A 17,817-nucleotide genomic window follows, 5' to 3' on the forward strand; every position below is an offset into this window, starting at 1 on the left:
GTGTCTTGAGATAACGCTTGTTATGAATTGATACTATAAATAAAATTGAATTGAAATTCCATAATAATTTCCATATTGTTCCTCCTCTCCATACGTACATACATACATACATACATACATACATACATACGTGAGAAACTTGAGTCTTACCTCTCATTTTGATCTCCATGTCTGAGCCACCTCCCTCTGTGTGAGTTCTTCTGTTTAAAACAAAAACGTTATGTTACTCTAGTGATCCTTGCCATTAAATTGTACTTGCAAATGCAAAAATCAAAGCAACTGTACCTTCAACTGGGTCCCAAGATGAAGTGGCAATCCATGGTAGGGTCAACTACAGACTCATCCTGCTCTGGGCACAGCAGGTTTCCTGCATGGCGTTGATACATACAATAAATAAATAATATATGATTATTATATAAGATGAAGTTATAGATTGCCTTCACATGCATTACAAAATAAACCTATCTATTGTATTAGACTTATATTATATATATAATATATATTATATATAATTATATATATATTATGGCATGCCTTTTAGGAAATATATATTAGAAGTTTATCCATCTGAATAGTGGATGAAAGTCTGAATATGGAAATCTGATATATTGAATGAAGTCTGAATATGGATGAAGTCTGAATATATGGAATGAAGTCTGAATATATGGAATGAATTCTGAATAAGGATAATGTCTGAATTATGGAATGAAGTCTGAATATTGAATGAAAGTCTGAAATATGGAATGAAGTCTGAATATAGGAATGAAGTCTGAATATATGAATGGAAGTCGATATATGGAATGAAGTCTGAATTATGGATGAAGTCTAATATAGGAATGAGTCTGAATATATGGAATGAGTCTGAATAATGGAATGAATCTGATTATGGAATGAAAGTCTGATTATGAATGGAAGTCTGAATATATGGAATGAAGTCTGAATATAGGAGAAGTCTGAATATGGATGAAAGTCTGAATATATGGAATGAAGTCTGAATATATGAATGAAGTGAATATTGGAATGAGTCTGAATTAGGAATGAACTCTGAATATTGGAATGAAAGTCTGAATATAGGGAATGAAGCTGATATATGGAATGAAAGTCTGAATAATGGAATGAAGTCTGAATTATGGAAAGTCTGAATATATGGAATGAAAGTTGGAATACATGACAGAAATGTCACCAAAGGGATACCTTTCTGAATTCACTGGATTTACAAAATGGCATCGGCTGAAATAGTCCAATACTTTGTTGAACTGCAGGTTTTTTTTGCAACAACTGGTCATACTCCAAACGACACAAACAGTTTGGAAATTAGATAGCGTCACCTTGAGGATCATATTTCCATTATTGCGACATTCTTAGTGCTTATAAGCAATCCTGTTCAACAAAACGTTGCCGAAAGAACATTATGCATCATTCTTGAAGGAATTTATGAGTCTCTTTGGGAGATGTCGGCAGAAGTAACACTTCAACTGGAAGCTAATGGTGTGGGCACACATTCTGCATCTCAGAGAGGAAGGCCGAGGTAAGTGATATAAATGGAAACAAGCATATTTGGATAGAGGTTGATGCAGGCCAAGAATTTGCTAGCAAAACTATTAATTTAAGGTGTTATGCAGTGGTGGAAAGTAACTACATTTAGTTAAGTACTGTACGTACGTACAAAATTGAGGTACTTCACCTGAAAATATAAATTTTCTGCAACTTTATACTTCTGTCTCACTATATCTCAGCGGAAAATGTTGTACGTTTTAATGCACTATATTTATCTCACAACTTTAGTTACTTTGCAGATTCAGATTATTAATACAACATACATGATAGCCACCTTTACCAGTTGCAACATTAAAACAAAAAACACAATCATTTATCAGTGGTGAGCAACTGGTCAAATATTACTTCAAACAAAGTAAAGGTTGTTCAGTCAAATTTAAACTGAAGTGAAAGAGCTATTCTGCATGAGTACTTTGTTGCTTTTTTTGTACAGTTTTTTGTACTACTTTTATTCTTTAACTGAAGTAGCCAAATATTTCCAATACAGTAGTTTTTCAGCATACATTAACACATTTCTTTTTTTTCTCTTTTAAAGGTACAACATATCAGCTGTTCAGCTGACTCACATGCGGGATTTAGGATTTAGCTGGATGGCCATATCTCGAATGCTGTCTGTAAACATTCGAACACTGTACAACCACAGGACACAACTTGGTTTACTCGACTATGGGAGTTTTACCAACATTTCAAATGAGGATCTTGATCGCCTTATTACTGAAGTTCTTAGACAAACCCCTGGCTCAGGAGAGACCTACATCACTGGTGGTTTGAGAGGGAGAGGGATCAGAGTTGAGCGTTGGCGAGTGCGCGAGCGATTAAGGATAGTAGATCCAGTGGGAAGAGCCTTAAGAGGACGGAGAGCAATTCAACGGAGGGTCTACGATGTCTCTGTCCCAAATCAAGTGTGGTATGTGTTGTGAAAATTTGATTAACATCACAGTAATTAGGCTACTTCCTAGCTGCTGAATAAAGCAAGTTAGAAAGATGTATAGATTTAGGAGGCCCAAAACTATGTTAATTAAATAATTAGCTATCATGGCATAAGTCATTAAATAAACATTACATTAGCACTTTACATGACAGCTAGGTAAGCATAGAAATAATGGGGTAATAGTGTGATAATAACAATTAAGTAATACCATGTTATTACTAAATTAAGACCAGGTAATATCTTCTTATTAACGGGGTAATAAGTCTGAACGTTATGTAACCAGATAATAATAGTGAATCACATTTAATGATGGCAACAACACACAACTAGTTAGTATAGTACAATAATGTTATGGTAACAATACGGTTACCAGCTAACAATACAATTGTTTCTATATCAGTGCATTATTGGTTAAAAATGCTAGTATGGTGACAATAATGGAGTAATAGCCAGATAATACAGTAATATAGGTTTTTTCACAATATTATTTTTCACATTATAGGCTACTATCAGCATCCATGGTTATTACACAAAAACTACCATCAAGTGTTTCCAGCTAACAAGTCACATCATTAAAGATATCATTTTTATTACCTTGAAACAAACATTCTTCATGTAACATGAAAATTCCAAATTGGCAATTACCATATTATACAGCTGAAATTCATCCTCCCTTATGTTTCAAATGTTCTCTTTTGTTTCAAAGTAATACAAATGGTATCTTTAATGATGGGACTTGTTAGATGGAAACTCTTGATGGTAGTTTTTGTGTAATAACCATGGATCAGGGCTGCAACATGTTTAACTACCTGTTATTAGATTACACCAAACATCAAGAGGCATAATGATTATTTGGAAACACTTGTTTTGGTTTCTGTGTAGTCTGGCTCAATGGTACAACTTAATTACTTCTTTAATATCAAGTTTTAATTAACTGGTACTCCACTATTACCATTGTTGTAATGTTACTGAACTGTAATGTACAGTGATACATTATATTCCTTTATATTGAACACTTCTATCAACAATCTCTGGGGTTTAACATTTTTATAATCAAGTAATAAATTGCCTTCTGGATAGAAAAAATAGGATAGCAAAGAAAAAAATAGTAAAATTTTGATAAACAACCAAGTTGTTTGTAATAATAATAATGTCTTCTTATTCCAGGCATATTGACACAAACCACAAGTTGAATCCATGGGGATTTGTGTTTCATGGAGGAGTTGATGGCTATAGCCGCTGCATTACCTACCTGAGATGCTGCACAGACAACAGAGCATCAACTGCCTTGCAACTTTTCCAGGGAGCTGTTGATGTATTTGGACTCCCACATCATGTCAGGAGTGATGCTGGTAGTGAAAATATTGATATTGCACGGTTTATGATTGAGAATCGAGGGTCAAACAGGGGAAGTTTTATGGTTGGACGTAGTGTTCATAATCAAAGAATTGAAAGATTGTGGGGAGAACTAAACAGGGTGGTGTCAGCATACTTCAAAGACCTTTTCCTCTTTATGGAAAATGTTGGGATTTTAGATAGCACTGACCCACTTCACATTAGGGCTCTTTACCATGTTTACCTTCCAAGAATTAACAGATCTGTGGACGAGTTTGTGAGGCAGTGGAACCACCACAGCTTAAGGACAATGGAAAGTAGGTCCCCAATGCAACTGTGGACAGTTGGAATGCTCCAACTGCCTCACCATCAAAGACTCAATCATGTGCATGTGCATGTGCAACGTCCCTATCACGACCAGTGGGACATTGAGTTAAGGGTAATTAATCCCTTGATTGACGATGGAAATCATGGGATTGAACTTTTTATCACAGCATGTAACCTGCTTCAAAGAAATATTTAGTTTTGTTATAAGTAGTTCTGTTGCTGTTCATCAGAAGTTATACAGGTCTACAGGTTGTATGACAGAAGATGCATAAATGCTTATAATACATTTTCTTTCATGAAAACACATAGCAGTTATCACCATATAAATACATGCTGTGTGTATAATATTATGTATCATTACCTACATTATGTATCATTACATACATAATGTATTAATGTAACACTATTGATTACAATGAACCCTGTATTTTTCTTACTTCTTAAACTAATATTGTGTAGTTCTAAGTATCCAATGGAAAAATATTACATTTAAAGCCTGGGATGCACATATACCGCCACAATACATACTAAAAGTAAGCAAGTACACACAAAGTAGGAACACAGAACCATTTATTTGTTACAAGGCCATACCACAACCTATATAATGAATAATAAGCCATAGCAATGGGGCTGGGCAACACTGATAAAAACAAGTAGCTACAGTGAGCCTCTTCTCCTGTACAAAATTTGCTAATGGGTTGTTTGAGCAACCTGTTTTTATTTTACAACCCATAGTTAAGTACAGTGGTTTAGCTACATCTAGCCTTCAACCCCAAATCTGAGCACTATTAACCATAACTGTGCTTATTATTTTTACCATTCGGACATTTATCATGTAATGATCTCATTTTATCCATGTCTGTGGTAATCAATCAATCTAATCAATCTAACGCTGTTATGGGCATATGGTTTTTCAGGTTAGAGAACTGGTTGACAAAAATGCAACAAAAAGTGCCTCACATGTATCAACTGAAAAAAAGTTCACATAGTGCACCTTATTAAATCTGAAACAGAAAAACATGGCTTGAAATATATCTTCAAATGAAAGAACATACTTACTTGTTTTACTGTACATTTTTCTTGTCTTTACTACAGTAAATGCTTAGTTTTTGTCTCAGGGAATAACAGAAGGAAATAAACCTAGCACTTAAAAAAAAACAATTCCTTCCTCATTATATCTCAAGCTCTACAAGCCCTCCATAACATTACCTCTCACGCTCTTCCAAATCCTGGTGAATTGCGTATGGCAAAGTCCATGTTAGATTTAAAATCAGTGTATACTGCATAAACTGGTATGCGAAGAATATTTTCGCAAGTATTGGCCACTGGAAATCGGGAGTGGGTGATGAACTCAAGGCTTGGCTTCGGAGAGAAACCCAGTGCTGGAATGCTGTCACATCCAGTGAAGAAAACAAGAATATCCTCCAGAGAGACATCATTTTCAACTGTAAAAAAGAAAAAGAAAAAAAGTATTTTCATATAGTAATTAAGTATTATACCACTGGAGTAATGCAAAAGTGATGTATAAAGGGTGAAGAGTTAAGAAAACGTTAAATTCACTTATACGAGAATTAGGCATTATCTTTTAGGTATTTAAATGACGCTGGAATTTGGGAGGGTTGCCCATAATGGAATAGACAAAACTAACAATAATCTAGGGAATATAGTGAAGCATTTTGCAAAAAGAAAATAAGAAAATAGAAATATAGAGGAGTTGGTAACATTATTTGTGCACAACAGCCATTACTGTTAGTTTGGTTTGATGGTGTATATAAATGTTGTATGTTATACTGTATTACATGGTGAAGAGATCAAATTTAAATAAACTGTATAATTTTTTCAACAATATCATGTCCCACTGTTGCAGCCAAAAACTTTTTAGAGTATATCCAAAAGCGGCAATTTGCAGGTTCAAGCCTTCTTGTAATGAAAGAAGGGAAATAGCTTAATTAGTCAAAATCCAAGCCATGACTGACATCTAGGTTTTGGTCTTTACAAAGCCACTTCAGCTCGTTTAAATCTGTTTAAGAAGGAGTGAGATCATTAGTAGTTACTTGGATGAAACTCCACTTCGATGAGAATGTGTGGAGCCCTCTAACGGGCTTTTCTATTGGTTTAACCTTTTATGTGGCATGTCAGATTTTTTTTGGACAAAATTTTACTTATTGTTTTACAACAGTTTACACCTAACTTTGTTATTACTTCTAGTTATGTATACAGGTGCATCTCAGAAAATTTGAATATCGTAAAAAGGATAATTTCCCCCCCATAATTTCAGGCAAAAAGTGAAACTTTCATATATTCTTGATTCATTACACATAAAGTGAAATATTTCAGGCTTTTTTTATTTTGTTTTAATCTTGATGATTACACTTTTAGCTCATGGAAATCAAACATCCAGATCTCAAAATATTAGAATAAAGAATGTATAATACAGAAATGTCGACCTAATGGAAATGGAAACAGTATCGGTACTTTATGCACTTAGCACATGGTCGGGGCTCCTTTTGCACTGCTGAGGTGTTATGGAAGTCCCTAACCCTAACCCTCTTCTTATCTTGTCTCTGGTTCAGGACTGGCTTGACACTAGGAATCTGACGCTCATTTCCCGTACAAGTGTGTGCTTGGTGGCTCTTAATGAGTCCAGCCTCAGTCTACTCCTTGTGAAGATTGTTAAATCTTGTTAAATTTTGCTTGACAATCCTCATAAGGCTGCGGTCATCCCTGTTATTTGTGCACCTTTTCCTACCAAATTTTAACCTTTCAGTTAACTTTTTTCATGAATATGCTTTGATCCAGCACTCTGTGAACAGCCAGCCCTTTCAGCAATGACCTTCTGTGACTTCAATGTCAATGAGTGTCTTCTGGACAATTGTAAAGTCCTCCCCATGATTGTGCTTGTGTGTACTGAACCAGACTGAGAGATAGAAAGTCTCTTCTCAGGTTGATATTTCTGTATTATACATTCTTTATTCTAATGTTCTCAAATTTTGAGATATGAGAGATCAAGATTTAAACAAAAAAGGAAAAAAAGTGAAATACTTCACTTTATGTGTAATGAACCTAGAATATATGAAAGTTTCACTTTTTGACTTAAATTAGGGGACAAAATGATCTTTTTGATGATATTCTAATTGACTGAGATGCACCTTTATACAGTATACATCACTATATTTTTTTTACATTAAGTTTATTCATTTGCAATACTGTCTTTTATTTATATTCATATATTTTAGCCCTATAACATAGCCCTATATTTTCATTGCCAACTACTACTTCTGTGATTGTTGTGCACAACAAAAGAATAAAGAACTGAAACTGCTCAGCAGTTGTGGCAAAGCAGTGGCGATAGCTATCCAGTGGTATATGGATAAGAGGCCAGGGGAAAAGGAGCATCACACATCACTCAACAAATGCTCATTTCATCTCAAGACCATTTGACCCATGGCAGAAGACAATAATCAACCAGCACAAAGTCAGTAGGGTTCTGCCCCTGCAGGGCTTTAACCCCAAATAATGTCTCATATTAAAACACTGTGCCAAATGCCGGACTTACTTTCAGCATCCTGAAGATAGTCTTGCCAGAAAGCCAGGGTCCGGCACTCTTCTCGGAATGCATTACTCCCTCTTTCAGAGTGTGAGATCTGGAGGAGATTCTCCACATCAGCAGCTGTTAAACTCTTTTCGGGCTTCACAAAAAGGCTCTTTATTTGTAGAGGGTATTTCTGGATAGCATCTAGGACACCTAGAGATGTTAACCCATCTCTGAACCTAGTAAAAAGGAAACAAATGGCAATGTGTAGTTCATGTGATTTTGAACCTGCGGTGAAAACTTTTTTTTTTTTTTACATGTATAATTTAGTAAGGTCCCTAATGAAAAAGAAGAAAAAGTAAATTATATTTTCACTTGCACTATAAAATGGAACTCATCATCCATAATTCCATATATAGTAGCAACTCAAAAGTAAGCTTTTTCTTATGCTTTCCTCTTCAGTCTCTTGTATCTTTTGCATTTTATCACTATAAACCTAACAGTTGTTTTTCTGCCAAAGTACAATTATAGTATTGCTCAGACATAAACATACCTTTCAAAAGGTGCACGTGTTCGCTGGAGGACATACCAGTGAGCCAAGTCCAAAGCAGTCTCTTGTTTGTTTTCCAGTGTTATGCGAACATTGTGACCAGCAAGACTGATCAAGATGGCTGCCTGTGCAACTGCCTCCTGCAGTTGTGAATCAGTCTCAGCCTCTAAGATCTGAAAATATTAAAATAAGATTGGAATATGTAGATAGTATTTATTGACTCTTTTATTGAGAATGAAGACATATAACTGTTAGCTTTACTGTTAAAATTGTATGTTAATGAGTGCAAGCAAAATGAATAGTTTGTAAATATGACGCAATCCAAGAACAATATGCTCACCGACTGCACCTGTGACCTTGTTTCTTCATCAGTAATGTGTTCAGTTTTGACCTTTACGTTGTCTGGACCCTTTTGAAGACACTCATACAAGAGTTCAGACAGGAAACATGGACTCTGCCCCCCATGGGCAATTGACATTGCCATGATCTGGCCAGCGTAGAAGTATCCATTGTCTTTCATCGCTGTTATCAAATGAAAACAAACATTACTTGTCAACTGGTTACATCAAAAATATGTTTATGTCACAATGCCTCTTTGGGATATGTGAACGCAGATTATTTTTACTTCAACTTCCTTTCTCAAAAAAGTATTATAGATACAAAACCTGAAAATTCTTACACTTCCTCATTAGTCAGGTATAATGTATTTATTGATCCAAAAGAAATCCAATAATGACCTATTATGGCAATATGAATTGATTTAATCGTGTACCTTTGGAGTTGCATGTGAGGACTTTAGCATTAGGGGGACCCTCAAAGATGCCAATGTTGTCCTTGATTTCATGTAGACAGAGTCGGAAAAACTCCCGAGTAGGTCCTCCATTGTCTACAGCACCCTCAGATATTCCATAGTCATCGGTGAACTTAACATCTACCTTCTTCTCAGGTGAAAAATTGGATCTGCCCATGGCTCTGGATGCTCCATCCCACACATTTCTTCTTATGATATTGAAGCGTACAGTGCTGTCATTATTTACTCGAGAAGCAATCTGCTCCATTATTATCTCTGAAGTCTTCTTTAAATCACTGAAACAATAAACAATACAATGTAGTTAGTGTCAATGGTAATAACTCGCCCACTGAACTATCATGGAACATCCATGACATTGTAATTTATATTCATTAAAACCCTTAACATAAAAGATTGTGATAATGAAAATTAGCAGTTTTTTCTTGCTTATCCAGAACTACTTAACCTACTGATATATCGCAAATTATTTTCAATAAGCAACAGAACATTTTTCAGCACAACCACCGTCCATCCAAAAGAACATTGACAACCAACAAAATCACACACATACTGTACATACAAATAAAATATAATGCTCTTCAGTCTTGACAAAATTACCACAGAAATTACTGGATATCAGTCAGAGACAAGAAAACAATATTGTGCATTCATAAATACAAATACAAATATTTGTGACCCATTTAAGTTGCAACTTGCTAATTCTTCTTGGTACTTGTCTAGATATATTATTGTTATCTGGCATTACAATTTAAATAATTACATTTTATATAATATTTTCCACTGACCTCTCACTTGCACTGGAATCTAAAGACCTTGAAATGGCTTCCTGTAGATCAGGGTCATCAGAGAGGTATTCTTCCTCAAACAGGTCAAGGTATGTACTACAAAATAAAATACCAATATTTTATTATGGATATTAAAGTACAAATATATAATTTTGAAACAGACAGTCGCTTTACCGCTACATTAAGAACAACCTTGTTGGTCTAATAACTTAAATGTTCTTGAATTGACAGTGCATTATTTAAGTGTGTAAAAGTAGGGACACCATCATTTAGTATCAAGGAAATATATTTTTACGCAAATTGTACTGTAAAAAAGGCCCACGAAAGCCCAGACCATGGAACAACTGTATGAAGAGACACAAATGTACAAAAGATGGACCTGTAGGATGTGCTGGGTTGGGTGGGACCGTGGGACACAGCAGAGGTGTTATGAGCAGAGAACCAATGCGTGTCACCACTAGCATTGGCTGTGGGACCAATCGGCAAGCCATGGGTGTTGCCACTGGAGATGGAAGAGGAGCCACTGGACAGGGTGAGAGTCTCATCAATAGTGATGACAGGAGCACTAGTGGACATGGTGGCGGTGTCAACTGAGATGGAAGGTTCATTGGTGCAAATATTTTGGGTGGCAACACACCAGATAACTTGATCACCACTGGAGATGGAAGGGGAATCATTGAAGAGGGACTGGGCCTCAACAGTGGCGATAGAAGAGACAACTTCTTTGGAAATGTCACCAACGCTGCCAGTGACTGCAAGAACATGGAAAAATAGTCAATTAAGATTTAACTTTTGAGTGACATTTTGCTTATATGAGATCAGAACACATCTTGGACTTGTACAATGTATGTATTAAGCGGTGGATTACAATAAGTATAATTTTTCTGCACAAAATATTACTTAAAATAACTAAATAATGAACACACAAATACAAAAACAACCTGTCACAATCTCTGTTCCAACTTCCAGACACAATCACATAAAATAATTAAAGAGGTGGTTTTATACTTTTTGGCTATTTCCCTCTCCTTTATTGAGTGTTTTTTGAAAATTAAACCATGTAAATCTGTTCTAGTACAACTTCTAAATATGATTTTGACCCTGAAAATGAGCATAATACCACCTCTTTAAGGGAACACTTAAATTACACATCCGATCTTGATGAACAAAATAGTTCAAAATCTTTACTGTATATTGTATTATTCATTGAGAACGTAACAACACTCAGTGAAAACCAAAATCACCAACGAGCTGAGGGCTGGATTCCAAATCACACCGAAAATAAATAAAAAAACATTTAAATCATAGGCTGATCCAACTTGCATGACTTTCATTATGGCAACTCATAATGTGGCTCAGTAGTGTGTTCGGCCCCCACATGCCTGTATGCACAACATCTGGGCATACTCCCGATGAGACACAGATGGTGTCCAGGGGGATCTCCTCCCAGACCTGCATCAGGGAATCAGTGAGCTCCTGGACAGTCTGTGGCAATGTCGGATGCACCGATACATAATGTCCCAGGGGTTCTCAATTGGATTCAGGTCTGGGGGATGAGGGCCAGTCAATGGCATCAATGCCTTCATCATCCAGGAACTGCCAACACGTTCTGGCCACATGAGGCCAGGCATTGTCCTGAACCAGGAGAAACCAAAGGCCCACTGCACCAGCATCTGACACTGGCTCTGAGGATTCCATCCCGGTAGCTAACTGCAGTTAGGGTACTGTTGGCTAGCACGTGAAGGTCTGTGCAACCCTCCAAGGATATGCCTCCCCAGACCATTACTGGCCCAAACCGGCCATGCTGGATAATTGTTGCAGGCAGCATAACGTTCACCATAGCGTCTCTGGAGTCTTTCACATTTGCTCAGTGTGAACCTGCTCTCATCCGTGACGACAATTGGCCGCCAGTGGCGAACCTGCCAATTCTGGTGTTTTCTGGCACATACCAATTGAGCTGCACAGTGCTGGGTTGTGAGCACAGATCCTACTAGAGGACATCAGGCCCTCATGCCAGCCTCATGGAGTCTGTTTCTGATAGTTTGATCAGAAACATGCACACCAGTAGCCCTCTGAAGGTCATTTTGTAGGGCTGTGGCAGTGCTCCTCCTGTTCACCCCCGGAGAACAATCAGTCAGGAAGGATAAGGAGAGAGCAACTGTCTGTGGACACCACCTGCAAAACCATTCCCTTTGTGGGGGGTGTCTTGCTGTTGCCTCTCCACTGCACCTGTTGTCACTTTCTCTTGCACCAAAACAAGTGACAATGATTCACAATCGCTTATGCGAGATTTAAAAAACATTCCAACATTCCAATTATTCCAACACCACATGAATGCACCATTAGTCACCACTCACCCCTCATTCCATCACTCACTGACTCATTCTAAGGTAATAAAAACATAACTTAGTTATGGATATTATGTTGCATTTCTGTCAATAGATCTTCCAAAATATTACAAACTGGACCTTTAAGTGTTCCCTTAATTATTTTGAGCAGTGTATATTTGGTTACTATCCCTATTACCCTGCATGACAAGCCATAACCAACATCATTTTAATTTTGTTTGTAGATGCATATAGATAGAAATATTTACCACAATTGTCACTGTCCGATGACTGAGCGAAATCAAGGCTCCCTGCCTGGTCTCCATCAGAACATGTCTGTCAATTGAAGCAGATAAATACAACAAACTTTAAGGGTCAAATACACTATACCAACAAACAAATATTTGTATTATGTTGCAGCAAAGGACAAGTAATGGTGTTTCAGACATCCACTTTAAAATACAGTATTGCAATTGCCAGTCATGCACATTGAAATCTTCATGCACTACTTACAGATTCTTTCTCCTCACTTAAAATGACCTTGTCAGGCCTGACATATATGGACTTCTGATGAAACAATTTTTTTAAAAGGCGTCCACTCAAAGTCTGATTGGAGCTGAGGGATGGCTCAACTAGTCTGTTGTGGCATGGCATCAAGATTTGTAACCTGAGGGAATGAAAAGCACACTGTACATGAAACTTGTTAAAAGTAAAACACTACACTACAGTATGTGGAAAAGTTTGAGTTTCAATACATAATTTGTGTGCACACAGAAATTTACATTCTGTAAAGTTTTGCAAGTCAACATAACTTGGAGATAATATCGGATAACCCCAATGTATTGTATTATTGTGTTTATTTTGTGTGCGTGGTAAAAATAAGCAGCAGCAAGAGAATGTGAAAAAATAAATGTACAAACAAATAAGAGAAAACAGGTAAGAAATGTGCCAAAACAGATCAAAAGCTTACCTGCATCCCTCCACAACAGGCTGGAAGGCTGCCGTTATTGCCTGCATTACTTTGCCAGAGTCCCAGTCACAGCCAAATTCCAATGCAGATTTTATATGTCCATTTTCAAAAAGCCAAGCTTTGCTGGCACGCCTTGGCACATTTGTAGATGTATGGTCTGGCAGAAGAATTACCTCTTTGGTAAAAGACTGAGCCACTGGATTTCTTAATTGTGCCAGAAACCTTAGAAACATTAAAGAAAATCAAAATTACATTAAAAAGTGTTGTGTGAACTGTTATTTGTTGTGGTTGCTAACATTAACATTTGTGTCTTACCATGGTACAGTATTAAATTGTGTAACTTCAAAATTTACTGCAATGTTATTAAATATACAGCATGATTAATAAAGCAGTGATTTGCACTAATGCAATTTATTAATTTGAAAGTTCTTGTAAATAAAAACTAACAAGCCTCACAATAATTACCTTAAATTATTATTTTTTAATTTGACTACCTAAATCATAACTGTTACTTGGCATAGGACAATACTATGAAACGCTAATATTAATTAGGCCAACGTTACTGCAAAGAAAATCAACTGAGATTAGCTAAATCAAAAAATCCATTAGCTAAATGGAGTGCATGGGACTCAAAATGTAAAAGATAAGTTTAGAAACCTCTATGCCCTAACTTTACATATTTATCTGTCTAAATGACTAATACGTGGCCTACTTTTACAATTGGTGCAGTAGGACCAACAACCAACGGACATTTTATCGCTCTCTTTATAGCCACCACACTCCTTTGACAATAACAGTCATTTACCTTTCAGAAAACAGAAGTTTCTGTTTTTATTTTTTATTGTGACTTTGGTGTTCAGAGCTGGTTCTGACACCTGACACCACAGTGCTTTCACTACAATCCTCCCTCCTTTGAATCTGTCTCTGTAATAAGCCTTAATTGAAATCTCTTCTATAAACATCCAGTGCTGGTTTGAATGGACCTCTGTGCACTAATATTAGTCTTCATGAAGTCCAACTGGGGCCCAGTCTGCTGGATCATCTGGTGGAGCAGCAACTGTTCCTTTAGGGTCTGAGCTGCTTGTGACTGATGCTGGCTGTACAGCTCTGACTGTGCTGGTACATGCTGAGGCTGGATGTGGATCAGCTTGTATCAGCTGATTCAGCTTCTACTCTACTGACAAACTTCAGCATAGCCCCTTAAAATGGCTGGCTCCCCAGGTTTCATTTATTACATTTCAAAGGTAAAATACTATTAAACGTAATACCAGGAACTGGATGAATAAGTGATGGTTGTTATTTACTGAGAGATGTGCAGGGCATCCATAACGCCCAGTCTGCACAGCTAATCAACATTTTCGTGTCAAACCACTGCTTTCCATTTTCAATTAGTCCAGAGTTGTATCTAAACCTTTAGTGAGAGACGGATAATCACAGTCTTGTTTTAAAATGATGTTTGACTAAAACACATGTTCACGCGCGCTGCACAGTTATCTTTACCGAGCTGCAGTTTAAAAACACCGTTGCCTGTCGGCGTTTATCTGTGGAGCTAATAAATAGGCTAGTTGTATTTCACTCTAACAGACACAAAGTCTGGCAAGTAACCAAAATACAGACAGACCGAGATGCGCTGCACAACTGGGTTAGCAAGACAGACGGAGTTCAGAGGCACTGCAGCTGCACATTATCTTAACATTACTGTTTTCTGCTTAAATCAGACTTTGAGACGAGAACACACGTTTACCTAACTGCTGTCATTGAGTTTTTCTATTCTCGTGCCCAGAAGGATAGGCTAGTTTCCTCTTCATCCACTCATCAAAGTTGTAAACAAATTCGACACCGGAACCAGCGATGTAGGGAAAACATTTTACGTGTACCACAACACCGGCATGCCGGTGCGGGCTTAGACATCATTCCGTCTCTGTTATTACCAACGATCCCGCCTCAGAGGAGAATACAATCGGACTCATCTTTCCAGCTCCGTACCTTTCATACAGCACAGCAAGCCGGCATATTGGCCCAGTGCTCCTTGAAAATAACGCAGTGTGACAGCTACTGACATTTAATAAAGAGTCAGAGGGGGCCTGTTTAATATGCGTGAGCAAAACGGTCCTGCTCTGTTGGTGTTTAAAAGATTAGTTTTGATCCGAACTAACTAAAACACCAAGGTCACACGAATAATCTTTTAAATACTAAATAAAGTAACACAATAACCTACCAGCTGTAACTTAAAATGACTGTTTTGTCAATGGAGTCTGGTGGCTTTGCAGAGAGCGATATAATGGCTTTCTGGTTAAACAAAGGCTCCTAACGTTACTCTTTTAAACAACAATTCAAATGCAGTAAATTCTATTGTTACCTCCTGTGTCCTGGGCCCTTTCGGGTGGATGGGCGAAGATTGTAGATAGGGGCTGTTGTAGGGGGCACCTGTGAGGTTGAAGGCGTGTTTGTCTGAAAAACAGGAACTTCCTGTCCTGGGAGGTTCCCTGCGTTTGGCCTTCCACGATGGAAAAGAGAATATATTTCTTCATCGGGAGAACGGTACTGGATACGGTTACCAGTATTTTGGCCCGTACATGCATTGCCAGAGTGTAATAATCTTCATTGCTCAAAATAGCTGACACTAGATTCTAGCCGATTCACTCATAGCGTCCACATTTGTTACATCCTGATTAATCAGCCACACAAAGATGGCGCCAGCGCCGTAATGACGTCAGCTTTCCTTCCATATATTCAGACTTCATTCCATATATAGACTTTCATTCATATATTCAGACTTCATTCCATATATTCAGACTTTCATCCATATATAGATTTCATTCATATATTCAGACTTCTATTCCATATATTCAGACTTTATTCCATATATTCAGACTTCCATTCAATATTTCAGACTTCATTCCAATATTCAGACTTATTCCATATATTCAGACTTTCATCCATATATTCAGATTCATTCCATATATTCAGACTTCCATTCAATATATTCAGACTTCATTCCATATATTCAGACTTCATTCCATATATTCAGACTTTCATTATATATTCAGACTTTCATTCATTATTCAGACTTCATTCCATATATTCAGACTTTCATTCCATATATTCAGACTTTCATTCCATATATCAGACTTATTCCATATATTCGACTTTATTCCATAATTCAAATTCAATTCCATATATCAGAATTCATTCCATAATCAGACTTCATTCATATATTCAGATTATTCCATATATCAGACTTCATTCCATTATCAGATTATTCATATAAGACTTCATTCAAATATTCAGACTTTCATTCAATATTCAGATGGATAAACTTCTATATATATATTATTTCCTAAACGGCATGCATAATATATATATATAGATATATATAAACTTACAGCAGGTGGTGGAGGAAGTGTTAGGGGGGCAGCTGGATTTCCCTTTCTGCATATAATATGCTTCACCTCCTTGTTACTTTCCATAGAAGCTGCTGCTCATTGGGTGAAACATAAGCCGTGAACGTGCACTTCTCCCAGCTATCTACACCTGGCTTGACATAGCTCCACCTGTTCATCCTGGCTATCTACACCTGGCTTGACACAGCTCCACCTGTTCATCCTGGCTCGGCAAACCTGCAACCGATTAAGCCGCGATAAGCTCAAGTCAAGCTGCGCTTTTTCACTTATCCTGGATTTCTTTATTCTACTTTCGTGTAACCTAGCTAACAGGTTAAGAACACAATCAACTAAATCACTAGCTAACGTACTTCATATGTGCAAGAACTATAGTACAACAACCGGCTCAAATGAACTGACAACACAAGGTCAATTTACAGTTCTCAAGGACGCCCATTCTCAGCTGATTATCCTCGGACAGCTAGTCTCTTTTTCTTTTCTCTCACTGTTTTCTCCGTGTGGCGCGTGTCCGCGCTATTCTCCGACATGCACTAACAATCTCACCTGATAGACGGGCTTTTGTACAAAACTATAGAAACAACTCTTATGAAGAAGAGTAATGGTTGCGCTCCAGAAGGAGGCAGCAACATTGCGATGCCGTAAATTATCACCATAGAAGAAGACACGACGGAAGTAGCATGGAAAACATGGTGGCGTCCTCTGTTGACACCTAGGCAACTCGATTACAGTCCCAGACGCTGAGACTTTGGACATATTGCTAAAACTGGTGTTGTAGTATGTAGCAAGACAAGTCTGTAAACATGTTGGCCCATTTCCAGCGCTGCTGTACAACGCTGCAGCCAGTGTGTAGATTCATGTCATCATCGGCACCCCCGTGGAGGCTCCTGTTCTTTGGCTCTGATCAGTTCGCTGTGGAATCTCTGAAACTCCTCACATCCAGCAGGTGCGAGTCCTACATAGAGCTCTTCTACACACCTTGTTACACACTGCAATACACACGGCATTATACCACGTTTACACACATATGCATTGAGGTGAAGCGAGACATTACAGGTTAAGATGCCTCAGTCAGTGACAGTCACCCGCATTGAGCAGTGAAATTATATGTGTTACAACTCACATGGGTTAGACTAAGTGGCCAGATTTCTGAGACAAAATCCGGGGAAATTTTCAGCTCAGAAGCCTAAATAGCTCCAAAACAGGTGATGCTTTTATCTTTGTAAACTTAAAACGGTGACATGTTACCTAGGGGCGTCTCTAGACCTTGGGCTGCACTGGGGCATTTTAG

At 37.5% G+C, this 17,817-nt stretch overlaps 2 protein-coding genes across 3 annotated transcripts in view; one reads left to right on the forward strand and one right to left on the reverse strand.

The window, feature by feature from the left end:
• Nucleotides 1–4,805: 4,805 nt before the first annotated feature.
• LOC116702542 (uncharacterized) lies at nt 4,806–15,622 on the reverse strand (the record flags this gene model as incomplete). The annotated part of the gene is given in 11 exon segments (XM_032536791.1): nt 4,806–5,595; nt 7,707–7,921; nt 8,236–8,405; nt 8,573–8,754; nt 9,005–9,318; nt 9,829–9,924; nt 10,208–10,580; nt 12,425–12,491; nt 12,669–12,822; nt 13,126–13,347; nt 15,485–15,622. Coding segments are annotated over 11 exon segments (2,164 nt in total), but the record flags the coding sequence as incomplete, so codon positions are not given.
• Nucleotides 15,623–17,173: 1,551 nt separating this feature from the next.
• mtfmt (mitochondrial methionyl-tRNA formyltransferase) overlaps nt 17,174–17,817 on the forward strand; it is a 28,342-nt gene continuing 27,698 nt past the window's right edge. Inside the window, exon 1 of one of the 2 annotated variants that reach the window (XM_032536809.1) lies at nt 17,174–17,472. In XM_032536809.1, the coding sequence (XP_032392700.1) occupies nt 17,330–17,472 (143 nt within the window). In that variant the 5' untranslated portion in view covers nt 17,174–17,329. The remainder of the gene's footprint in view (nt 17,473–17,817) is intronic. The other variant, XM_032536808.1, reaches the window with a different exon arrangement.

Source organism: Etheostoma spectabile, chromosome 15 (assembly GCF_008692095.1).
Source record: "Etheostoma spectabile isolate EspeVRDwgs_2016 chromosome 15, UIUC_Espe_1.0, whole genome shotgun sequence".
Classification (NCBI taxonomy): Eukaryota; Metazoa; Chordata; class Actinopteri; order Perciformes; family Percidae; genus Etheostoma; species Etheostoma spectabile.